The 25,858-nt window shown below is 38.2% G+C and overlaps 1 protein-coding gene across 2 annotated transcripts; it reads left to right on the top strand.

The window, feature by feature from the left end:
* Positions 1-1,055: 1,055 nt before the first annotated feature.
* On the top strand, positions 1,056-25,279 carry RELL1 (RELT like 1). Of its 2 annotated transcripts, XM_074587789.1 has the most exons (8): positions 1,084-1,208; positions 2,372-2,474; positions 12,084-12,329; positions 14,178-14,249; positions 15,472-15,529; positions 18,144-18,383; positions 19,025-19,212; positions 22,767-25,279. In XM_074587789.1, the coding sequence occupies exons 2-7, from the start codon at positions 2,438-2,440 to the stop codon at positions 19,203-19,205; spliced, it is 834 nt and encodes a 277-aa protein (XP_074443890.1). In that variant the 5' UTR covers positions 1,084-1,208; positions 2,372-2,437; the 3' UTR covers positions 19,206-19,212; positions 22,767-25,279. The 2 variants fall into 2 exon arrangements, with proteins under 2 accessions (XP_074443889.1, XP_074443890.1); XM_074587788.1 differs by lacking the exon at positions 2,372-2,474 and having other exon boundaries at positions 1,056-1,208.
* The last annotated feature ends 579 nt before the right edge of the window (positions 25,280-25,858 follow it).

Below are 25,858 nucleotides of genomic sequence, written 5' to 3'. Positions count from 1 at the left end.
GAGTAAAAGCAAGTAAATAATTTAGATTAGAATAATTTAGAGTAATATATTTGGAACTACAGGGAAGCTATAATTGCCTCTGGCTTGATACAAGAATATGATGTAATTTCATGCCACGTCAGTAGAAAAGCCAGTTGCAGATGCTGGAATATAGTGGGCCAAGATCTAAGCACCAGAGTTAGTTTACCAGAGTGTCAATCTAAGCTGGAGTTTAGCTGTGAAGAATTAAGGAATAAAGCATGAATTTAAAGCCTTGTGGCTGGGAAGAAGTAATAGGGTGCCTGTGAGCAATGTCCCCATGTGCTGACAGCTAATGCAGTGTCATAATTAAGTTTCCAAACACTTGCGAGTCTCCTGTGAGGACAGGCTGATAGGGCTGGGCTTGTTCAGCCTGGAGAAGGCCCTGGGGAGATGTTACAGCCCCTTCCAGTAACGAATAAAGGGCCTACAGGAAAGATGGGGAGGGACTCTTTATCAGGGAACGAAGTGCTAGGACGAGGGGTAACAGTTTTAAACTGAAAGAGGGGGGATTTAGGTTAGGAAGAAATTCTTTACTGCGGGGGTGGTGATGCACTGGCACAGGTTGCCCTGAGCAGCTGTGGATACCCCATCCCTGAAGTATTCAAGACCAGGCCGGACGGCGCTTTGAGCAACCTGGTCTAGTGGGAGGCTGGAATAAGACGATCTTTCCAGCCCCTCCGAACCCACTCTATGTTTCCACGAACGCTGCAGTGGTGGCGGCAGCTTCCACAAGGCCCTGCGGCCGCTCGGCAGCGGGGCGCGCAGTCAGCTCAGCCCGCCCCGTCTCCATCTTGCCCCCCGGCTGCCCGGGCTGAGGGGCCGGGGGCGGGCCGGCCTCAGGACACCATGTCCAGGAGCTGCGACATCAAACTGCTCCCCAAGCTTCCCCGCCGCGGCACGGGCCCGGTTTCCCCACGCGGCGGTTCCCGACATGGGTCACCGCCCCCCGCCTCAGGGAGGGCGGGACGCCCGGCCCTGGCACCGCCCCGCGCCAGCTGCTCCGCGCAGGCGCCTTGCGGGCAGGGCGCGCCCCGCCGCCGGTGGGCTGGGCCGGGCCGGGCTGGGCGGCAGCGCGGCTGCCGAGGCGGAGGCGGCGGGTATGGCTCCGCCGGCGACGGGCGGGATCCCGCCGACTGCTCCTTCGCTGGGCCCCACGGCTGCCGGGCTGGGCAACCGCTCCGCTCTCGGTGGGTCGCTGCGGCCTCGGTACCTTCCCTGCGGGCGGGAGCTCCGCCGGAGGGGAAGCTTCAAGCCGGGAAGCCCCTGGGCTCCCGCCGCCGGCTGTGACCTCGGCGAGGGGTGCGAGCTGCCGGGCCCCGCCGGCCTCTCCCCCCAGTTCGGGTGCCTCGCTGCTTCTCCCCCGGGAGCTCCGCGGGGGGTGGCTCGGGGGGTGGCTTGGGGGTACCCGGCGTTTGAGCCCCCGCGCCGCGGCCCGAAGGAGAGGAGCAGGAGAGGGGCACGACCCTCCTCCGCCCTGTCCCTGCCCTACTGCGGGGGGAGCCAGCGGGGGCGAGGAGGAGGGGGGTCGGGGCTTCACGGTGGCAGCGGGAGTAGGTTCGGCCGCCCGTCAGGCGGGAGGGCGGCTCCGGCAGCGCTGAGGGGGCGGGAGCGGCCCGTCCCGCTCCGGCGGGCAGGGGGGGACGGTGCCGCCCGTGTTTCCCCCCCCCCCCCATGGCTTCCAGCGATAAAACGGTTCTGAATGTCGCGACAGCCCCCCGCCCGGACTGTTAACGTAATCAGGTATGGGAGTGGGAAAAAGAAAGAAAAAGACCCCTAATGAAGCGTACAGACTCGGGTCTGGCAGCTCCTCCGTAGCAGATTTCGCTTCAGGCTGCGATCGGGTGGCTCCCGGGGTAGAAACGCATCAAGGAATTGCTTCTGCTTCACTGTCTGTTGTGAGACTTAACTTGGTTTTTGGGAACTCACTTGACTGTAACCCTTGAGATCTCTGAAGAACGCTCGCACATGTACAAGCGCCAGAGGAAGTTAGTTTTAAATGACATTTTCTTTGTTTATCTCTAACCCCAAATGTTATGGTACTAATAATCTCAAAGTAAAACTGATTTTGTTGCCTGTGTTGTATGAAGTGCTTTTTCGTGTGCCGTCTGCACTTCTCAAACCCTTGTGTTCAGGCTGATGCTCATTCTTACCTGGTGTGAGTTTCAACTTGATCAGCGGTATTACTTCTGGCTGGTATATACCTGATAAGAGTGTACCGGCTTGTTTAGATAAACCTACGCTTAGCAGAAACAGTTGGCATGACCATACTTATTACCATAAAATTAGGCACAAAATGTTTCTAGTCTTTCTGTACTTTTGTACATCTTTTGTATGTTATTACTTGGTGCAGGCCAGCTTGGTGAGAAAGGATTGAGATTATTTACCGCCTGCTATTTGTTTTCCGAAAGCAAGAGGAATGGAGGGCTTATCAGCCAGTCCATCCTTCCCTTCAGGTGAGCAAAAGGAAATAAGTACCACTAGGCACAACTGGGTACAGTAGAATGGTGCTAAAGATACGAGCATTATCAGACTTTTTTTTTCCCCCAGCTAATCAATTTCAATGAAAGAGTTTAAGCGTCTTGAATTTCAAAAATTTGTGTTGAGTGGTAGTTGATGCTCTCCAAGGCCCTAGTTCTTATTTGTTTCAGGTTTTGTATGCAGAGTTAAGAGGAGGACTCCTCCCCTCTTCCCCTCCGGTTTCTTTAGTTTAAAACATTTTTTTAATAGACAAAAAAATGAAGTTGCTCTTTGATGGTTGTTGCTTTGGCATCTTACTGCATGTTTCTGCATGTGGAGATTATTATACAGTTGGCATCTTGAAGACAGTGTAACAGATGTTTTAGTAAACCAAGGGATGTGTATACATAGTTTTATACTAACTTTTTACAAATGTTTATACTCGGGATTGCTTTATTGAGCTTGAAGGCAGTGCAGGGCTGTTAGTATGCCATGTGCGTTGGGAGGATTTAATAACGATAGCAGTAATTTAGTCTGGTGTATCTAGATGAATAGAATTGTACTTACCTAAAAGTTAGCAAGTCTAGCCGGAAATGGGAAAGCTATGAAAGAATTTTCTCCTTCCTCCGAGTTTGCTAAATGCTTTCTGTTGGTTTATCTGCTGTATCTTCACACGGGAGATACACTGCTTTTGATTAAAATTGATTTTTGACTCATCTAAACTAGTGTGGATATTAGTTTGCATAAATGCATTGCTATGATGTGTTTGGTAGCATTGTTTTAATGTTGCTTGCTAGACGCTGCTTGCACATGTAAATTCCGTGGTATGGAGTACTCTTAAGTATCTGGGGTGTCCAGGACGGATTTTTTTTTTCTTTAAACAGCCAGACTAGTGAAGTGTGCTTATTAAATGTGCATGGTAGCTGCATGCAGTGCATATTTTACTTGAAAACTGAAATTTGAGAAAAAGTTTTCCAACAGAAATGCAAAGCGTCAGTTCTGTGTATTTTTGCAGTAGGAGTTATGTGCAGCACAAGTAGTGACCAAAGCAATTATGCCGTAAGCACTGCAATTTTGACATTGCCAAACAGTGAAACATGAGCTTTTTGTCTCCGTATATGTTTCCACAGCATTATCAACCGCACACAAGGAATGGACTTGAGTCTCTGTTACTGCCCTTCATATTGCTGTTTTTCCCTTTTTCATGTTTGGACTGACTGGGTGATGGGACAAGATGATTTACTAGGTTTGGTCTTCCTTTTTGGTTCCTAAAAAGCTCTATCTGGGAGAGTAGAGATTGCAATGTTTTAATATTGTTGAGGGTTACGTGCATTATATGGTAATGCTTTTAGCTATAGTTTGTTGTTAATAGGATCTGTCCTTAGGTAGGATGCATCCCCTCTCTGAATCCCCATCCCCAGACTTTCAGGGAAGCCCGACTAAAACTTACTGCAGACAACATACTGAAAGTGTTGATAGGGAACATAATTCAGAAATAAATGTGGATTGGGAAAGAACTCATCGGGGCTCAGGCTCATCTCTCAGGGGTCAGAGTAGAAAGCTGTCTTTGCAGACCTACTGCAAAATTTGCCCACGGTCACAATTTTTGTGGTGACTTCAGTGAACCAAAGACTTGATCTCTAGTTTAAGGACTCTTAGCAGGCTCCAGCTTGAGATACTATGAAAGACTTGTGGTTTTATGGTTTTGAACACAATGTTGGGTAGCAAAGGTGCCGTTAGCTACTATGTTCAGGTAGGTCATCCCTGAGTGTTCTTAAAGTAGGTGCAGTTGGAACCATCTCAAAAGAAACGTGGTTGATCCTTCTGCTTGCTTTTCTGAGATGCTGCTTTTGACAAATCTAATAAAAGTGTTGAGGTTTGTTCTTAATAGGAAACCTTAAACAATGTTGCTTACCCTCTAAGGGAATTGGCACTACTGTTACTAGTTGTCAGTATGATCTTTCATCATGTGGCTTCCTTTTTCTCATCAGACTTCCTGCTTGCTTCACTTCTGGTCCTATGTTCTGATTACGCTAGAAGTTGAGCGGAATTCACAAACTTGTTGAATGTTCCTCTTTGATGATAGGTGTTTTTCCTCTGTTATTCAGTTTATGCATATTCCCTAAAGTACAATTTCCTTGAACAATAGACAAGCAAATGGTAGGCAATAGGTTTTCTTCATTTAAGATTTTTTTCCTCTGGAAAATAAACTTTTCTTTTAACCTGTTCTTTGCTGCCTTTTCTAGTTTGCCTGGTCTCTTCTGTAGCTACCACCTTACTAGTAAGGCAGAGAAGCCCAAACATTTCTGAAATACCTTCTGTGTGTCTGTTTTTTGGCAGTGATATATTTTGACTTGTGATTGAAATTGCTTGTTATTTCATCTGCTTAGTTACGCAAAGGCAATTTGACTGCAGTGTCCAGAAGAGATAAGTACTATTTAAATCAGATAACTCTTAAAAAGTATATTTAATTTGAAGTTGCAGCAAACTGTTCTGGCTAAATTTACTATCATTAAAATAAATAAAACTTGTATTAAATCAGTACATAATTACCATCAGAGTTCTAAACAAATTCACTGCTAAGCATTTGAATTAAGAATCTAGAAAATGAAATTAGACTTTGATAAAAGAAAGCTCTACTGCAGCTCTAGTAGAATGCTTTATTTTATACCGAAGTAAGTTAAATGTATTGAATGAAAGTAAATAGCTGATTTAGAGCTTCTTTCTTTTAAGGAAATATCCACCACTTCAGAAATGCCAAGGGACATAAGGTAGCCATTTTTTGCATTTAATTAATTTCACTAAAACTCCGTTACCTTAGTAAGTTTTTCTAAAAATAAGTTAGTTTTGTTAAATTCTTGAGTGAGGTATTTAGCGTGTATTTAGGAAATTGAGCTAATAAACAAGGTTTTTTTTTTTTCTATTTTATGCCTGAATTTAGAAGTGTGTAATTTGAAATCAAAAAAGTTTGACTTTAAATGATACTTAAAATGAATGCTTTAAATGAAAGCGTGCATCCATCCACCTTAGATGTTCAGCCTGGAGGTAGGAAGTGTCATTATAGTTTAATGCAGTTCAGAATCTCCTTCCCCTGGAGCCGGGAGAGGATGAAGCACTAGGTATGATCATCAGGTGAATGGAGGTTGCTGCTGCCTGACCATTCCTCCTGGTGCCGTTGCCAATTTAAGCAGTCCTTTGATGATGCCCTTTAAACAGATTGTAGATCCACACAGTGTGTTGAATTAGAAGTGATACGGGTATGAAAGAAAGAAAAAGGAAAAAAACCCAAACAACAAACCCTGAACCAAAAAAACACTCAAGCAAACCATATTCTGCCTAAATTATTTTGAACCGTGGTTGCCCTTTTTCCACAGATGGGTGAACTGGCACATTAATGGTGGGGAGGAGGAGAAATATATAAGCTGATGTTGTTCCAGCTATGCTTAGCTGAGATGTTTGAGCAGATCATAAACCATATCTGAATATTTCATTTCTCTTGTACTTAAATAGGTTGTATATTGATCGTATTTATAAATATGAATTACCATTAAGGCCAACAATAGTTTGTGTACTGTGAGACCGATATCTTCATTTTTGTTCCTGAAAGCAGGAAAGACGATCATGTAACTCATTAAACGTTATGGAGAAGAAGATAGTGAATTTGTATGTACTTATTTTTAGCAGGTAGATTGCTGGAACAATCAAATTCATAAGATGTGAGCAAAGTTCTTTAAAAGGCATGCCATAAGAAATAAATGGTGTGGGCGTAATAGGCTAAATCCGGAGTAACCAAATAGGATTCTTTATCAGTAGAGCAGAGAGAAGATAACATCATTGTTTATGGGCTACTTTCTGTGAATTAAACAATACAAAAAACAACTGGAATGTGCTTGAAGTAAACAGCTAGATGTAAACTATGCTCAAGTTTAGTATCGGAGATTTAGAAAAATTAATGTAATGCATTACTTTAATGATGAGTTTTATATTGCTTATATAACAAACAGGTTTGATCTTTGTTACAAAAAGGGTTTATTTTTCAAGAATCTGAGTTGTTCTTTAAGCGATATTAAATATTTCTAGAGATTTCTCCTGTGCTTTATGAAAAGTTTGAGAATTGTCTATTTAGACCAATGCTAAAAGCAAAGCTTTGAGATAACTGGGGCTCATATCGGGGAGGTCCTAGCGATCGTGCCAAGCATGAAATCTTTTCAAGTACATGCAGCTAAAACTAAGGAAAGAGTAATTCTGTAACTCAGTGCAAAGCAGAGTCTGATATTGTGATAGTAGATACTAAAGGAGGAATTGTTCTGACTCTCTATTTGCAGTGAGAAAGAAAATAGGTGTGGAGGGCAAGTTTGCAGGATCTCTAGCCATGCTTGGCAGATAGTTGTCTAGGTACAGTTAATCCTGCTTTTTGACAGTGGGATGAAGTGCGATGACCTCTCTAAGGTGCTCTCATCTCACTTTTCTGAGTTTATGAAACCGCCAGAGGAAAGGAAGTTCATTACAAAGCACTACCTTTGCTTACATGGTCTGCTCCGGCTTCATTCTTATCCCAGCCTTCAAGATACTGTAGTCTTGGAATATTTTTGTGGTCAAATGTTATTTTACTAATACAGAGGGCACAAAGTGTTTAGCTAGAATGTTAATAGATATGTCTAGGCCATGTAAAAATTGCAATTTAATGAAGGATGCTAACTTTTTTCTTCCTGTATTCTGTTTCCTAAAGGTGCTGTAAAATTTTCTTGAGCCATTGCTGAGATGGAAGAACATTATCTTTGTGTCAGAGTAGTAATGATCAGAAACAGTGTAAAAGACTTGTCTGAGGTTGACTGTCCTTATATTTTACTTCTTAGGTAAGGATTAAGTAAGGGCAGACAACATTGAAGTTCAATACCTAACATATTCCTTTTTAAGCAAACGAGTACACGGGATCTGTATTAGTAGCACGAATGCAATCTGTGATCCGCAGCTTATGCATCACTTTAAGCGTGCTGAATATTGCTTCATAAATCTTTTTAGATCACATGTTCAAGTAATTTTGATATGTAGGTATATGATGACAGGTATATAAATATGCCAGGACAGCAAAACACTGAAGGAAATGAATTTCTGTATGAATTGACTTGAGTCAAAGAATATTGCTATGGCCTGAACTTGTTATAAAAAAACATTGTGAAGCAACATCCTGCATCACGAGAATGAGGTAGAGACTATCAACAGTCTGTTAATCAGCATAATATGCCTCTGGGGAAGAGGAATAGGGAACATACAATGAATGATGTAGCTATGATTTGGGGACTTGAAATATATTGCTCATTAGGTAGGTGAGATTTTTTTTTGCATTATGTCAACTGCTGTGGTTTTTGAGGGCAGGCTTCTTGCTATGTGTAGGGTGTTTGATAATGAAAGCCCAGTGCTTTGCTCTACTTGTGTGGTTACAAGGCACCAAGTATTTGATCCGGGTGATTTCTTCTGGGATATTTTTGGTTTGCTTTTGGTGAATTTTTACATCTCTGAACATAAAATGAACGGCATCAAGCAGTTTATGGATTTTTTTATCTATTTATATTAAAAGTTATCTATTTATGTAGAAATATTATTAATTTAATTTTTTACTAGTAAGAAGCAAAATACCTTGCAAAGTTGTTTGCATCTTGTTGAATTTTAATGGGAGAAATGGATTTTTAGATACCTAAGGACAACTGAAGAAAAAGTCACGTAGGCTTATCTATATAGGCTGGTATGTTGGAGTATCTGTTTGTTAATGAATATTTAAATGGAAAAAAAATTCAAGTATGTTTTCCTGACTAGTTCAAAAGCTCTCTAAATCTCAATCCAACTAGTTGACTAATCTGTGCTACAGAGTGTTCAGCTGATAAATTATGAGTTTTTCAACATCCTTTTGTGAGGGGGGAAAAATGGTGCCAAGAGGGGCACAGTTCTGGCATTTTTTAAGTTTATTTTACCTTGTGTAGGTTGCATCTATCCTTTGAGAATTTGTCTAGATTGTCATGACCTTTTGACTGCAGATTAGATTGTAGCTGATGAGGTTTTCTCATTGGTGTTTCAGGTGGCAGTCTATGAGCAGAAGTACTAAACTAAATCACAGAACAGATTATGTAGGTAGAAAAAGAAACAGAAAACAAAGAAACCCAAAACATGGTTCTTACTATGCAAGCATTTACAGGCTGGAAATATCAACCTGAGTTTGGTTTGCTTTTTTTGGAGGGTGGAGATGGTATTTAGTGACTGCTCAGCAATGATCTGTCCTTGAAAATGCGATGTCACTGGAATTGCTTGTGAACTTCACATTGGCTCATTTACATAGATTTTTTTTTTTCATGTTTGCTGTCAACATTTAATAGTACTTGGGATGCATTTTCCTGTATCCTTTGTGCAATTGTTCTCTTTTGTTGATTGTATGCAGCTTTGTGAATCACTTTTGTATTTTAAATTGTATGTATGTTTTCAGGGGCTGTGTCAAATCAACAGTGTTTCAAGTTGATGATTTAAAAAAAAAATGTAGGACATTATACTTTTTTACATGTAATTAATCCTCCTGCCCTTATTTTTGGAGCATACTCTGAGAGTATGGCTCCATGTTATTACAGTAACTTGAGGGAAGCTTGTTCTAGATGTATTGCTCCTTGTTCATGGTTGCTTGTTCCCTCACTTCAGCTTACTCAGTGTTTTGATAGAGCAGTTTCCCAAAATGCTGGTTATACTGATTCAGTAAAATGAATGCTTAAAAGATGAAAACTTTTTGAGGCGTTTTTCTTAAACCTTGGTCATCTGGATAATCCAGTTTAAAACTGTTCTTAGGACTATGGTCTGTCAGGAGCACAGCCAGTGGGGCAGCAGAGGACTGAAGGGAAAGGGACCTCTTAAAGCCGCTTTGCATTTGGAGAAACTGTAATGAACCGCAACTCGGCCAGTCTGAAGCACGGGCCATCAGCCATGCGATAATGTCCACTCGCTGTCTAGGTTTGAAGTGGGAATTACCTACCATGGTTATAGAGAAATGTCAAGAGATGTTCCTCGTTGGGGCAATGCATGTCACTCTTGCCACAAAGAGATGTAGAAAACCTGAAAAGTTGATTTGGAGTTTCTTTTTTTGATCCTCCTTCTTCCACTCAGTAGCTCGACTAGTAAGTGGCTGTTGATATCTTCGAAATAGTGTCATAGGTCTTTCCCATTCATTCTTAAAATGGATAATGTGCAGCAAAAGCCAAAACATCTGCCTATTTTTGTCGTATACTTGAACATGAAGGATGTTTATTTATTAGACCTTTCTGAGCTTGTGATGTATACTATTTAAGTTGGATTTCTTAGATTTGGAGGTGTTATAGTTATCAAAATAACACTCCTCTGGTTTGATGGCTTTTCTCCTGCCTGGGAAGTAAATGAAGCTGTTTTGTGTGATTAAGTAGGGGGCTTTGTACCTCTTGCTACCTGATGATTTGGAAGAAAAAAAAAAAAAAACATGGTATATTTAAACATGAATTATAAATTCTTAGAAAGCAAATAAACTGTATGTAATATGAACCTTCTCAGTTACATGATTGTGTTGGTTAATCTTTCCTGTCTTTTGTTTCCTTGTAGTGTAAAGCAATTACAGTCTTAAAGTGTTAAATTGTATATATTGTTCAGTTGTCCTACTCAGGCATAAGTTAAAGCTTCTAAAGGTTACTTATGTAGTAACATCTATATACAATTATCAGTAGGATTGCTGGCCTTTCTTAAAAGTGCATAGCTTTCTCTTTTGGTTTTGGGAGCAATCTACAACATCCGGCTTTGTGCAAAGCAAACATCCTGAGATTTTATTTTAGCATTTAGCCTTGTGATCTATTCAGTAGTTTGTTTGCATTTCTTTCTATTTTTCCGTGTTTCTAATATTGTCTAGAAAATCAGTTTAGAGAAATGTTTAATGCTTCTTTTTGCTAATGGGAATTTTATCAATTGCTATTTCAAAGAAGTGCCATTATTTTTTCACTTGTGCATGAGTTACTACTGAACTGACAGCTCAGGACTGTCCTGAAAAATTCAGAAATACTTTAAGAAGAAAAGGTTTAGTGTTTCATATAAAGAAAACTAAGGTAAATGTCTAACTGCAGTTTTAGAAATCTTTTCTTAGTTATCTGTTACCTTACTAGTATTTTTCAAATACAACTCAGTTGCACAGCCAGTGCAGTAGAATGTTTGTGAAATAAGTCTTTTGGCAATTTTTTGGAGGCTTACATTAATTATTTTTTTTTGAAGGGAGGGATTTGATTGCTCCAGACATTTCCATTGTGAAAGTGTCACTGTCACATAAATGGCTTTCTGATGAGTCTTCATTCCTTCAACCAGTTTGATTAATGGAAAGATTGTGAGTTGTCTTGTCTGTTTTAATACAAGTAGGTGGAAAATATGTTGAAATCATGTTAGATTTTTTTATTAGTCTTTTTTGTTGTCATTCTTTCATACTCCAAAAAATTTTGTTCAGCTGAAGTGGAGAAGAATAGAGGGTAGAAATGCAGGAATATTCTTGCATGTTGGAAGACTAATAATTAAATCTTTATTATATGGGGTGGGGAGTGTGTACAAACTCTAGAGGCTCGGAAGGAATTCTGTGTATGCAAACATGCAATTTTGGATTTAGTGGAACAGTTGAACTTGTATACTTTTACTGAGATTTTATTTTAACTGTGTATATTGGCAATAAAAGTGGGCAAATATTGGAAGAGGTTGCCCATAAATGTTGTGGAATGTCCATTCTTCAGATGGAGTTTACCTGAGCAACCTGATCTAATCAGAGCCACTTTTAGCAGCTTTTGGACTAATGAACTTCAGAAGTTCATTTGTAGTTCAGAAGGACAGTCTGTAAGGTGGAATATAGATCTGTTAAATTCAGAGTTTAATTGAAGCAAAAATGCTTAATTGTGGGTATTAAGTTAGCGTGTGCCTATGCTGCAACTTAAATTGTTTGCAAACAAAAAAAGCCTCTTTCCCATCCTGTTTCAAGTTTAAATACAAAATGGGATTATTCTTAACTTGTTTAAGATTTGTAAACCACCTGATGCTGATAAGTAGAGGGAAAATATTAATTCTTTTGTGCTGTGAAATCCCACTGCTAAGAAAAATCAAGGCTGTTTCTCTCAAACCTGATACTTTTTCTTTGCAAGAGTCAATAATAAATCCTGTACTTCCCTGTTCATTCTCTGCATGAATTTAGGACCAGAGGAATTGTATGGCATTTTCCTCACTGATGGGAACAAGGAGCAATGGTGCTATCGTTCTTCAGTGAAATATGTGAGCCCTCTCGTTGAGATTACGAGCCTATCAGGCTACAATATCATTTGTTCTTCACTGTTGTATTGAAGAAATAGAAATATCATATGGGTTTTTTGTATGTTAGATGTTTTGTAATCATTTCATGAAGAGGGTATATCTACTGTTATGGGTGTGAGTTCTCAGCCAGTAGAGTATGTGTTGCCCATTCAGGTCATCACAGAAGGTACATGACACTGATGCTAGGGGGATTTGGTCATGCTTGTAATTTTCTAAATGCTTTCAAGGGATTTGCAGTGTATAGTAATAACTATGTTTATTTGTTTACGTAGGTAATGGAGAGCTTCTCCAGGTTTTATCAAGCTATGGCTTACAGACAACTACTTTGACAACTAAAACTGATGGCAATGATGGCAAGGCTGAACACCTAGAGTATATTGCCTTTGCATTGGTTCCTGTCTTCTTCATCATGGGTCTCTTGGGGATCCTCATCTGTCATGTCCTTAAGAAAAAGGGATATCGTTGTACGACAGAGGCTGAAGAAGTAGAAGAAGAAGAAAAAGTTGATGAAAAAATAGGTAATCAACAAGTATAGTAAACAACTTCTTATTTCTGTACATTGCAACTACTATGGAGTAATTTATTGTGAGACTTCTGTAATTTCTCTGTCTATATTTGACATCAAAGCAGTATTAAGAAAAATATTTTTATTACCATTATATGTCTGTTGGGTTTTGATCTTTGCCAGTCAAAACTAGGAGTGTTCCAATTTCCCACGCAAGTCCTCTAACATCAATTAAGAGCTTACAGAGGGATCAAAGTACCCAGTGTATTTGTTTGCAACTATACACTGCAATTGGAGTCACCAGATTACTTTTCTGCATTCCACATGCTGTTAGTAACAGCATTATTATACATAGCTCTATCTGAGGAGTGACAAAAAACTGCCTTTTAAAGCCTAAAATCTTAGTTTTATGTTTAGCAATCTTAATTTGTTCCTATTGTGCTATCATTCTCATCTCCCCTCTCATAAAAATGAGCCTTTGGACTGACTGTCTCCGTTCTGGTTTATGTAATGTGTGTGCTTATAACTTTTTCTTAAAGGTATCTTTGGTTTTGTTCTAACATTTGTTTGTTTGTGCTCTTGTCTTTATGGTTCCTTATTCCTGTCTTCTCTTACTTGGGGAAAAAAAAAAACCCAAACAAACCAAGAAAGTGTGTTATCACTTGGGAAGAGCTGTAGTAACCCAGTATATCATTTGGCTAAGTAAATACAAGGGCTAAGTCACTTGTAAATATTTGGGCCTCTTCCTTTCTCCCAATTAATTACCGTCAGTAGGTTCATAACAAGTGCAAATTACAGTGGCTCTGCAGTAAGGGTAGAGCCGTGTGGGGCAGTAATAAATGATGTGTCAGCATGTTCTTAAGCAATTCCCACCTGGGGCATGTATGCATGAGTGGGATTGTCTGATCTGTTAGTTCACCTGAGTTGTGACAGCAAGGCGAGCGGAAATGAAAGGCGGACAACTCTTAGGTCTTAGTTTGGGTTAGCAGCTGTGTCGAAGTTGCATTGCGAGGTTGTAGGTATGAGGATGAAGAGTGGGTACAGAGATGGGTAAGCCCCTAAATTACTACTAAGAGACAAATTTAGGGTCTTGCCTATCAAACTTGCCTCAGTCCTGTGTATTGATTTTATTTTTTTTTGGTAAAGATAGTCATAACAATTATTAGGGAAGGGCAGAGCTGTGCCTTTTAGTTGTTCTGCTTCTCTTCCTGATCTTTCTCTGCCTTCTGAGGTTATTCTGGGGAGGCTTCCAGTATTGTTAATGGGTGCAATCGATTCCAAAAGTGTTTAAGTATGGTCATGAGGTTTCTTTTCTTAAATCCCTTGCTCCTGTAGTCATAGGAGATTTTTTTAATTAAAAAAGTCAAATATTATGTCCTTGTAGCTGTAGTGAAAGGCTTAAATTGAATCCCTCTTATACTAGAAGATGATAATACCTATTTTAGAATAGTGACTTGAGACAGTTTAACGATTTTTGTTTGTTTCCTCCCTGTAGTTAGGATTAGAAATGCTGCTCTCTTGTTTGTCTCCGTATGAGCTAGAGAAGGAATTTTGATGTATGCTTGTGAAAATATTGAGTTTATTCAGCTCTTGGATAAATATGTTAGAGCCGATATGTAGATTCCATAAACTTGTGTTTATATTTTTTTCTGCATAAGGATTAAAAAGTCTTATATAAGCTTTCTCTCTAAAGTGACAATAGACCTTGTCTTTTCTTTATGTAACTTTTTCTGGTGTGTGTGGTTTGTTGTTTTTTTTGCTTTGGCTTGGGGTTTTCTTTTGTTTTTACTTTGTTTTAAAATAAATAAATTCTTGATTTATAAGGCCAAGATACTGACAACATTTTTATCTCCTTGCACAGAAATGAATGAAACTATACATGAAAATAGCGACACTGTGGGACAAATTGTTAACTACATTATGAAAAATGAAGGTATAGTATTGCAATGTTGAAGTTATGAGCCTTTGTGATGGTGTTCTATAACAAATATGTTTTTTCAGATATTCTGAAGTATGGTATGTTCATGTGTTTTCATTTAATAACCATTTTGTACATGCTTAACTCTTTGAGATTGCCATCAGAAGGCAATAACTTCAAAAAAAATAGGGAAGTTTTTTGCTTACCTGAAAATTCATTTGTATGGTAAGTTTGGTTCATGCATTTCTTGATATTTTAACTATTTGGGTGTTTGTTTTTTTTTTGGTTCATGTTTTTGTTTTGTTAGTGAAGTAAAAACTAAAAGTTGCTTTCTTAATGGCAATGTTTAAAGCATGTGAAATGTTTATGGTTTGACCAGATTAAACTTGTTGTCTTGAAACGATTCCTGCAGCTGTGGTCTGATGAAAGGCTTGTGCACAATTGAGACAATAGGGTAGACTAGTGCTAATGCTGAATTTTGAACATGGTATCTTCATGCGTTGTGTGTGCAAAGTAAAGGATAAAGAAGATATGACTGAAAAAATAAGATTACACTGAAGTAGCCTATGGAAAGGCTGGTTAGTTCAGAACATATTTGCCCAGTTGAAGAAACATTTAGGAGACTGCATGTTTTTATAGTGTAAGAACCTGTAGCCTTTTAATATTACACTTGTATAAATCGAAGTTCTCCTAAGCATTGAACTTGCTTTGAGTTGCTTCTGAATGAAGACTAATCCTTTGGAAAACCTGTTCTTGGGTCGGGTTTGTGTGGTTGTTTTTTTTGTTGTTCCCCGCCCTTAACTGTTAGGGCTTTGAGCTTGTGTATTTTTGCTCGAGGTTGGGATTAGGTCCCCATGTTTTTTGTGGGTGTGGTTTTTTGTTTTTTTTGCATTGCTTTATACATGCGAGGTGGTGATATTCCTGTGGTCAAATGCATGTTTCAAAGTTTTTAGAGATCTTGCTTGGGAGTGTTATGCATATGGCTATGTTATATGGCTTGTATTGGGGCAGAGCTTTGACTGCAATATGAATTGTAATTTTAGTAGCTCAAGAAAACTTCATAGAATTATATTAACACTTCTTTGCATAATTTGCTCTCATGCCCTTTTGGAGATATACGTAATGCAGTCATCTTTCTTTTAGAAGAAATTTCTTTGAGGACCTTTAATTTTGCTGTTTGTTTTTTCTAAAGTTAGAGCTGTGCAATTTTGAAGAATTCTATTTATTCTCATTGCAGCAAATGCTGATGTGTTAAAGGCCATGGTAGCAGATAGCAGTGTCTTTGAACCTGAAAGGTAATTACTCATCTTTTTAATGTATGTTTCCTGAGGCAACTAAAACTGTACCCTTTCAAAGGGTATTAGCTGAATTATCAGCTAAGAAGATGATACGTTGATTCCTTGTGGTGTCTCTGAGTCACTAAATTTTAATATATGCTCTGGGTTAGCAACTGGCTCTTCTGGATATGTGTTCCAGGTGTGTAACACTGATTTATTGCTTTTAGGGCTGAAGATTTCCAGAGGCTGCAAATACTTGTTTGCTTTAGGGTGAAGTTACTTACAAGTTGCCTTAGTCCAAAGCTACTCTGACTTGAAAGAATATATGCAGCACTCATTTCATTTGTGTATGGATGCTAACTTAAGAGACATCTCTTTCTGTGTCTCCTTCTGGCTTACTTTTTTCTTTATAGTTGTGGTAATAATATACGTTGGCTGACTTACCTCTTTTTTTTTTTACTGCATGCCTATTCAGAGAATTATGTAAAGTAGTTCAGCCCTTCAGCTGCAGACGCATTATTTGTGTGAAAGTACTTGTATCTGTGCATAAGTACCTTTAAACTGTATCTTTAGTACTCTAAATACTCTTCATATATAGTCCCATGTTCATATTCAAGGCAGAGAAGACGAAGGTTCAAGTAGTACTGTGTCACTAATAAAAGAAGTGGGAGTGTATAGTTTTAGCAAAACAAATAGTTGAGTATGTAACCACTTACCTCGTGGTTTAACAGTGTGAGACTTGGTTATTGAACTCCTCTTGTAAGTTCAGGTTTTTTCTTATTAAGTATAGGAATTATTTTTAAACTTTATGGTGCAGCAGAAATATTTGTTTGAATTTTAACTCAGTCTTTTTGTGTAGGTATAGGTATGCTTGCTGTTATTTTGGGAGTCTTAGACTATTGTTTCAGTGATGAATTAAAATACAAAGAGTAGGGGAAGGAAAAAATGATTGTTTGCTCTTAGATAATTTCTGACAGATACTGCTAAAGCTTTAATTACTCAAGTGCAAATCCACTGTATTTCACAGTACGTTCAATGGGCTCTGAAACTCTTCTTAACTATAGGAATAGTAATGGCTAAGTAGGATCTGCACTTCTGCCACTTAAAGCCATCAGTTCCTGTCTTTGCGTCGGATGTCGAACAGATTTTATTTCCCTTATAGCATTTTCTTATTTATTTGAAGACCATTGAATGTCTTCTGTCAATATTTTTTGTTTTTAAAATAAGCATCCAAGTAACGCCAGTCTCTTAATGGCACATTTTATTTCTGTAATTTGTTCTTTCTGTTCTCCTCTGGAGTCTCTTCAGTCTCTTAGTATTTTTCTTAAAATAAAATTTTTAAAGCTGGATGAAATGTTCAGTTGAGGCGTGATTAATGCTGAGTAATGTAACTTCAGGTTCACAGGTTATATTCCTGTTATCTCCACTGTGAAATTTGTCCGTTTTAAGCACCAACATCATAATGATTCATGTTGAGCTTCTGATCTTCACCTTCTGTTTCTTAAGAATGATTATCTGGCTAGTTGCTTTTTAATCTGTGTTTGTTAATTTTTTCTACTAAAGCACTGAAATTTGTGTTTTTCTTACTGCAGTAGATCCAGTATTTTTAATAAGATTTATGTATGTGTGAATGTGCCTTTAACGCACATGCTCTGTTCTGATCGTCCGAACTTCTCATCTTGTCACCTACAAGTCACTATGGATGACAGAAATTAGACCCAAATTAATGGGTACTTTAGCCATTCTTTTCCATTACCCAAGGAACTATTTAAAACACTTAGTATCATCAGGACCAAAGTAGCCACATTTAGTATGTCTTTCCAGTTTCATAGTAGGCTGCTGATACACAACTTTCTGGTATGTCTTGTTCTTTTTTTTTTTTTTCTTAACAAGTTGTGCTATCTTACACTACAGTAATTTGGCCTTTAATGCACTGAGCTCTAGCTTGCTTTAGGAGAATGCATTGCAAGACAGTGTCAAAACTGATGCTGAAGTCCAAAAATGTACATACTCTGCTTTCTATCTATGCTATCTGCTTTTCTGTTTTAGAATATAATTAGATTGATTTGATTAGATATTCTCAATAAATGCCTTTTGGAGGTTGTACTGCTTTTTCTTTCTTTCTTTTAAAAAAACGATTTTCTGAAGCTTAAGCTGAATGATCTGTTGATTCCTTTTCATGGCAGAAGTTTTAGTTTTGCCTGTGCAGTATTGTGGGACTGTGCTCTTCTGTGAGTTCTTAAAGATACTGTAACAATTCTGAAATACTTTCTGTAGTTTTCCAAGTGTGAATTTAATCAGCTAATTAGATGTCTTCATCAGTATAAGTCCATGTAATCTGTTCTCTTCTATTTTAGCCTCTCTTTTTTTTTTTCCTCCTCATTTCCTTTCCCTTTGTGTTAGTTACCTTAACCACGTGGCTGCAGCTGAATTAATTTTTGGAAGTGATTTTTAACTGCAAAAATATGATATTGGAGGGAACCTTAAATCAAACATCCTCACAAATAAATGGTCCCTGAAAAAAATAGCTATTTACTAGACATAACTGAAGGTTATATTTTGTCCTTTTTTCCTTTTTAAGAAACAGGATTTTATAGTAAACACCAAATTTCCTTTACACTTTTTCCTACAGCCCTTTATCACCTACCTCTCCTGGGAGTCCAGTGAGTCCAGGGTCTCCTTTGTCACCGGGTGCTGTTCCATTTAAACACAGCTGCAAAGGCCATCACTTCCATACTGTTGGAGGAGTAATAGAAAAGGATGTTTGTACTCGTTGTAGCCACAAACGATGGCATCTTATAAAGCCAGCGCACAAATCTAAAGAGCACAGAAGAAGTCGTCTTGGAGAAGTTACAGTCCTTTCTGTAGGAAGGTAAGACTTCTGTCATTGTATACTTTTCTTAGGGATGCTACAGTGACCCATGTTGCATCAGATTTCTGTTGAATCTACTCTGTTTATAGCATCAGTGATTGTTTTTTGTAAGCCTGTTACTATTTGTCTGAAGTTATTTCTGGTAGAAGTAAATGTGATTTATTTTTATTTTAGATCTGTGTAAATAGATGGGGATTTACCACAGATATAAATCCAAAGCTATTGCGCTATTGATACTGGCTAAAAAGAAACAAGGAGTGCACACTAATAAATTCCTCTGTTTCTGAATTTGATTTTTCTCAAGTAAGTGTTAGCTATGGAAACCATTCTGTTTTGTTATTTTCTAATTCCTAGCTTATGTTGTAGTTGTCTTAGAAAATTATTGTTCTATGAAGTAGTATGCAATCTGTGAATTCTACTTTAAATCACAATTCCCTGAGAAAGTGTGATTCGGCAGTAGTATTAAAAGTACATGTAGGTAATAGGAAGGAAGATTGCTCCAAAGTGAAGCTGGGTCCCTGTTGGGTGTCTGTCTAGGTCTTGGGACCTGAAAACGTGTCCCTGTCCCTGCACTGGGTACTGAGAAGGATCTAACTAATCTCTAGAAAAATATAACTGAATCTTTCTTTTGCTTACCTCAGATTTAGAGTCACGAAAGTGGAGCACAAATCGAATTCCAAGGAACGGAAGAGCCTGATGTCTGTTAGTGGTGTGGAGAGTGTCAATGGTGATATGCCGGTCACACCTACAAAACAGGAAGACAGCGAAACACCCGCCACGCTTGGGAAACCGGAGGCACAAGAGAGGAGAAGCTCAGAATAAACTGCAGGTATCGAACACTGGGAACTAATATTGGAAGTGGTATGTTGTGAAATAAGTGAAGGTCACCAGTAAAGAGAAGTGAAGTCAAAAAATGTATCAGTTCTGTGTGAAAACTCCTCTTTCAATTTCAAAAGTTTCTACAGAAGTCTGCAAAAATTACATTTGATCACTGAGTTAATGATAAATTGGTAAAGGTTAAATTATCCACCCAATTCTTATTTAATTGTTCATTTAGACTTTGTAATTAGAGTAGGTGTTGAAATAAAAACTACTGAGCAGAGGTGGCATCACTGGTCCAAGAAATAAAATATCTGCATATTACTTTTTGGCAATAATGTTTCAGATGGTTCAGATTTAGTGGTAATGTGCTTGTTACCCACAAGAGACAAACGCTGCTGACAGCTGCGTCTCTGGAATAACTACAGTGCTGCTTCCTTATGCTTGCTGCCCTGTGCTGTGTGCCTGTATAAGGTGACTGCTTACTAAGTACTTCTCTGATAGATGAGTGGAGCTTTGGCTAAAAAGAGTGGAGACACATGAAAAGGCTCATGTCGCAGGGATCTATGGTAGGTTACTAAACCAGGGATTTTCTTGTGAGTCATTAAACTTAATGGGGTACCTCAAGCAGTTCACTTGAGCGTGTCAATAAACGTGTCTGGCATAGTTTTGGAATGCACCCCTGACTTTTTTTTTAACAGTTAAGAATGGCAGGGGGGCAGGGGGGGAAATACCCTGTTAAGATAATATGGTTTGCTTCTAACTGAGGACACACTGATTGATAATCTGAAGGGGAAAGGTGATATTACACAAATGGGATTCAAAATACAGAGCTTGACCCTTGGGGAAAGAAAGGGTTCTGGGGTGACAAAATAAAGGCACTGTATTTGATGAAAGTGAACAAAGTGCACAGAGCTGAACTCTATGTATGCTGAGAGAGAGGATAAAGTCATGTTGTGTCAGCTTGGTCCAGTTTCAAACACTCAGTAACTTCAAACATAAGAGGGAAATACACAAGTGGAAATCGGGTATGTTTAAAAATGTAACAGCACCTGAACCCACTCAAGTGTCTTGAGGTTAAATTCTGAAAGGCCAAAGAACAAGATGTGGCCTCTTCTTTATATCCCACTGCTTATTCGTTAAGAAAACATTCTGTAATTGTATCAATTTAGAAAGGAAGACAAAGTAGACAGCTGGTATGCAATGGGATACTTCCCCCCTACCTTAACTGGCAGCACAGGTATAACTGTTGAACCAAGCAGATGTGTTTGTCTGGACTCTGCCTCATCATGAAATTATACCAATTTTTTTGGAACCATTGCCATAGAGGAATAAAGACTTGGAGATGTGCTGTGCTTCCAAATGTTTAAAAAGGTGTGGAGGGTAATGAAGTAAATTGTTTGTTTTGCTCAGTGGGTAAGGTGGTAAGTAGTAGGCTAATTTGCAAGGAGGTGGAGTTCATGTTTCAAAAATTAAGAAGTTGGAATAAGATGTTGTGTCTTTATTGCTGGACATTTGGAAGACCAGACTGGAAAATGCTTGTCAAAGCCAGTGTAAGTACAGCTCGCCCTGCCTTGGAGGTAGGTAACAGGCTGTAAGGATAGGTGGGGTTTTTGTTTTGCTTTTTGTTCTGTGGCAAATTTTGGCAAATCATAGCTTTCTATTGGCCGCTGTCTCACTGCTGCTCTGTAATCTGTGAAGGATCTACAGATGTCAGTGAAAGACAAACTTTAGTCTTATTTTCTGATTCAGAACTATCTTTTTGTGGTCAGGGTTTTTTGCTGTTGCTTCTTTTTCCTTTCTTCCCTTTTTAAAAATCAATATCAGCTAAAGGCCGTAGGAGATAACCTCTTCTTCACTGGCTGTATTGGCATTTTCATGCCCAGCTAATTGTTTTGTTACTCCTGTGACTATTTTTTCTTTTCTGTATCTCTAATGGTAGCATGATCAGACTGTTCGTAATACGATTTTTGACTTAAAGGCAGACTAGTTATTTCTTCTTTAAACATTAGAAATAGAAAGAAAAAGGCGTACATAAAAATGAAGTTAATTCCAGTGCACTTTGATTAAAAAAAAAAAAAGAAAAAAGGCATCTTTTGAAATCAATCTAAAAATGTTTTGTAGTCCCATTTTCTTTCTAATTTGTTTTTCCTCTCCTAAATAAGAAAGCTGTTCCCTGTAATTACCTAAAAGTTGTTCTCTAAATTTAAACCATTACTACTTTAATCTAAAAATAAGCTGTTCTCTAGAGGGATATGATAGTATAGCTATAAAAAATTTAAATGTCCATCTATGGCAGCTTTTTATTGTAAAACTTCCCTTGGGATGAAAGTATTGCCCTTTCTGTAAACAAATGTTCTAATAGCAGAGAAACGGCTCCGTGGAATCTCTTGTAAAGGTCTCTTCAGTCCAACAGAACTGTTTTGTAAATCATCTGGGAAACTAGCCAGGCCTGTTTGATGTGCACTACAAAAAATAAACAGATCTTGCTTGAAAGACTGTGATACTGTTCCCTAGTGTGGCTCTAGATCAGGTTTTGTCCAATGTGATGAAAAGCTGTTCACATATGAACAGGTAGTAATTAGACCTTAACTTCAATTACTTATTTCAGACATCTAATAAATTATTACTGTTTAACTTACTGAAACTGAACAGATAAGCAGCACTTAAGACTTGTGTGTCTCCAGCCAATAAATTTATGACAAATAGCATATAGTTTTGGAGAACTTGGCTCAGATCTTCAGATGCAGAGGAAGAGGGTAGACACGAATGTGTGTTTAGCTGCTGTCAGAAAAGGTTTGTTCCGGCATTTGGAGGCAGTAGATTTGCGCTTTGTGGCCTGACTTCAACCTCTGTTACTGAGAGTTCCTGTATGAGATGGAATTCCTGAGTTGGGCAGTCCCCGAATGACATAATATTGCTGGTTGCTTGTGTTCACTGCTACTCTAGAGTTCAGGGATTTTTTTCCCCATAAACTGACATGCGCTTAGTATTTCCTTGAAGCGACCTCAACAGTGTTTCAGCTTATCCTAGTGTCTTGCTGGCTGCATCATTTGAAGTTGTAGCATGTCTTCTCCATGTCTCCAAGGTCCATGTTCTCAGCAGCCTCCATTTCATCAGTTGAGTTTTATTTAAAATATGCTTAGTGGCACATAAAAAAGTAGTAGATATACAGCTGATAGTCAAAGTCAAAATTTTGAGTTGAGCTCTTGCACATCCATTGTAAGCTATCAGGTAAACAAAAACGTAAGGTACTGGTGCACTGAAGCTACGTGACACTTTCCATTCCTAGGATCCTTCTCAAAGTTTGTGTGCTTTGTGCTGTGATGTGATTTGTCAGTTTGTCCATGTGTTTGTCCATCCTTTTCATGGCTACCAGCTGAATTTTTAGTTCCTCCTGTTTCGGATTTCACGTGCTAAACTTGAAATGCATGGCAACCACTTCATGCAGTTGTGGCATTTTTGTTCCATTTCAAAGCATCTGCTAACTTTTCAATTGGCGTATTCATCCTAACACTAATTTTGCTATTTAGGTTGTTTTTCAATTGTTTTCTTCTCTTGCAGGTGGAGCTTTTAGAAGAAACTTGTCTGCTAGCACTTTGGAGAAAACTGAAAACTCCCAGGAGACGCATACTATTTAAGGAAATATATTTATGGCACTGTAGCATTTTACAAGTTCTGTGATGGCGTCCATGCAAGGTTAAACATTTAACGGGCTTTCTCCAGTAAAGTCAGTAAGATTTAGACACTTAAGTGCTGTTGAGCTGTGTGGACCTCATACCAAATGTTGGGCTTCATCTTGGAAAGAAAAATTACATATCAGGTTTTGCACAGGAAAAGTTAAAAGCCTTATCAAATAATCTTATTTTTTTTTGTACTTAATCAAGCATTTTTAATGAGCACAATATTATGAGTAATGTGATTACTCTGTGGGTAAACTGTGTTCACCCCTCTGGTCCGTCTGGATTTTTCTCCTCTGTTCTTCCCCTTCAGAATTGACAAGTGTTTGCTGAAGATAAAAGCCAGCCTTTGGAAGATTAAAATATTCTTTTAATCTAACTGCTAGTAGCCAAGCAAACAAGGAAATAATTATGTCAGCCAAAAGCTGCATGTGTGCCTTTAGTAGTACATAAGCCCTCGGACTCTGTGAAGAGCATTTCACAGGACAGAGCGGTTCAGCTATATGCAGACGTTAAATTAAATTGTCTTTCTCCTTACTACTTAACAGAGGCTGAAGAGCATCTTTTTCTATGCAATTAGGTGAGCTCTTGGGAAGGTTCCTTTCCTCAAGGACACTCGTTCTCCTGCTTCCTTGTTACTACTCGGTCATATTTGAAGAATGCTTAAAAGTTTTGCCTTTCTCTTTTATTTTTACCCACAGGTTCCTTATTAAGCTAAGGCAACATATTTCAACCATTAGATAAGGATATGGAATATTTGGCATTAAAAATCCATGGAGTATATACTAAAGTACTTCAGAGTGGCTTTATTGGACTGAGGGTAGCTGTTTTCATTAGCACCAAATCTTAAGCCAGTGTCACTCCCTTCATGTTTTAAGAGTGACTTAACTGCTAAAAATACCAGTGATGGTTTTGTGATGTTAATTCTTTGTGTCTACTTATCATGATCTCTGCTTTGTCCCTGCAAAGGAAAATCTTTGCAACACTTCAGCAAATTTTGCTGTGTAATAGAAACTGAAAAATAACATTTGTTCTTAGTGCCTAAGAATATAAGCTCTAATGTAATGCATTTTAGTAGACATTGCACTATATTCTGAGAATGAACTCAATGAAAATCAATGTTGGTTTTGGAATTGATTTGTTTTTAATGAATACTTTTAATACTTTTAATTGAAGTGCTCTAAACTGTGTTTCTCCTTCATATCTGAGAATCAAGTTTCTTCATCAGTTTATGCAATGTTAACAATCAGTGTGTACAAAGATAAAAATTAATCTTCTTGCTTATGTATTAGATACTCCCACATCTTGTCAGGAAACATTAACTTAATTTCACTCTTGCTGAAAGTATGTGCTGCTGATGGTCTTCCTTCTACTTGGGTCCATGAGATACTGACTGGACCTATCAATATGTACTTTTCACTGATGCCATATTTGCCAAAAAAACCCACCAAACCCAGCACTCACCAAAGCTCTGAAAAGAATAAATGGTTTACTGTTGCTTTTAAAATTGATATTTTAGACATAACTGTTCATTCTTGAGGACCCAAAATAACTGTTTTGCTAGGACTGGAACTTGTGTGTTTAGCATCCCTGCTTCTATTAATTTATACCTGGCTTATGGAATTGCTTCAATAATTAAGTATAACATAAACACCAAGCTCACATTACAGGCATATATTTAATAGTCTTGAATTGTTTTTCTTCTTCAAGCTTCACTTGATTATTTGAATGAAAAGCTAATGTTTCTGGAAGAATTGGTTATAGTAGTTAGCTTTCAATTTGCAAGAGATTGAGAGCTATGAGTAATAAATGTTACTGGGAAAAGGGAGTATTGGGCAAAACCTAGCAGTTTCAAATAATTTTCAGAAAGGAGATACACAGTTACAGACTGTCCCAAAAGCTTAAAAAAAAAAAAAAAAAACCAAACCAAAAGAAAGGGTTTTCTTTTGATAATACTGTGTTTTGATACATGATGGGTTAGTACTGCAAGTAAATTTGCTAAAAGGGTGGAAGAAAGTTTAAACAGAAATATGTATTTTTTTACTTAATTTAAAAGTAGTTTCTATTTTGATTCCATTGGGAAAATGTAGAATAAAATAAATTAAAATGTCTTGGATATGTAAAACATTGTTTACCTGTATAAAATACATACATAAGGTATTATAATACCTGATATGTGCAAGAATGTAACTTGTGAACTGCTACTTCAATAAGAGGATTTAGAAACTGTGCCTATTTCATTGCATTTAACACTACACCCTGCTAATTTGTAGGGGTATGGATATTGCCATATTAGTCAGCCTTTCTTAAATTTGCGTATCAGATGTATTTTAACAAAATAGTTTATATACGACTTTTGTACTACCAAGCAGTAAATAAAAAATAATTGATTCTTGAGTTTGCTTGTGAATTCCTTAAGCTTGTATCCATGTGTGAAATTTAGTGTTTGCACAGTCTTAATGTGTAATGCAATCTCTTTGCATCTTAAGTTTTCTTTATGGAGGTAGTGAGAAGATTAGGTGGTTGTGTGATGTACTTCAGGGCAGTTTTATTTTGAGAAAGAACAGTTGCAAATGTTACTTTAGTTCCATAGTTTATATGGGAAAGAAGAAAATCTATGCTGTAACCCAAGCTGGTATCTGGTTAGATTAAGGACCTTTTACCTTTAAAGTATCAAGACTTTTGACTTTTTATTGTATTTGAGCTTTTAAAAAATACAAAACATTCTCTTTATTCTCAATTGTTTTCATAAGGTGTGGAACAAAGAATTACAAATGACAGGAAGCTCTTTGCTGTTGTTTCCTCTGAGCCTCTGTCCCTCTGTGATACTACAATGCTTAATTTGTTACATTACACTCTCACAGGTGACTATGATCTGTAAATGGCATTAAAAATGAGTTTTGCTGTACGAGTAGTGTGAAGGAGGCTCAAAGCAAGTTGTGGCTAGCTGAGATGTAATTATCGGTGTACCATCCT

This window comes from Larus michahellis, chromosome 5, assembly GCF_964199755.1.
Source record: "Larus michahellis chromosome 5, bLarMic1.1, whole genome shotgun sequence".
Classification (NCBI taxonomy): domain Eukaryota; kingdom Metazoa; phylum Chordata; class Aves; order Charadriiformes; family Laridae; genus Larus; species Larus michahellis.
The sequence above is the reverse complement of the archived record's forward strand: the minus strand, read 5'-3'. Positions and strand labels throughout refer to the sequence as shown.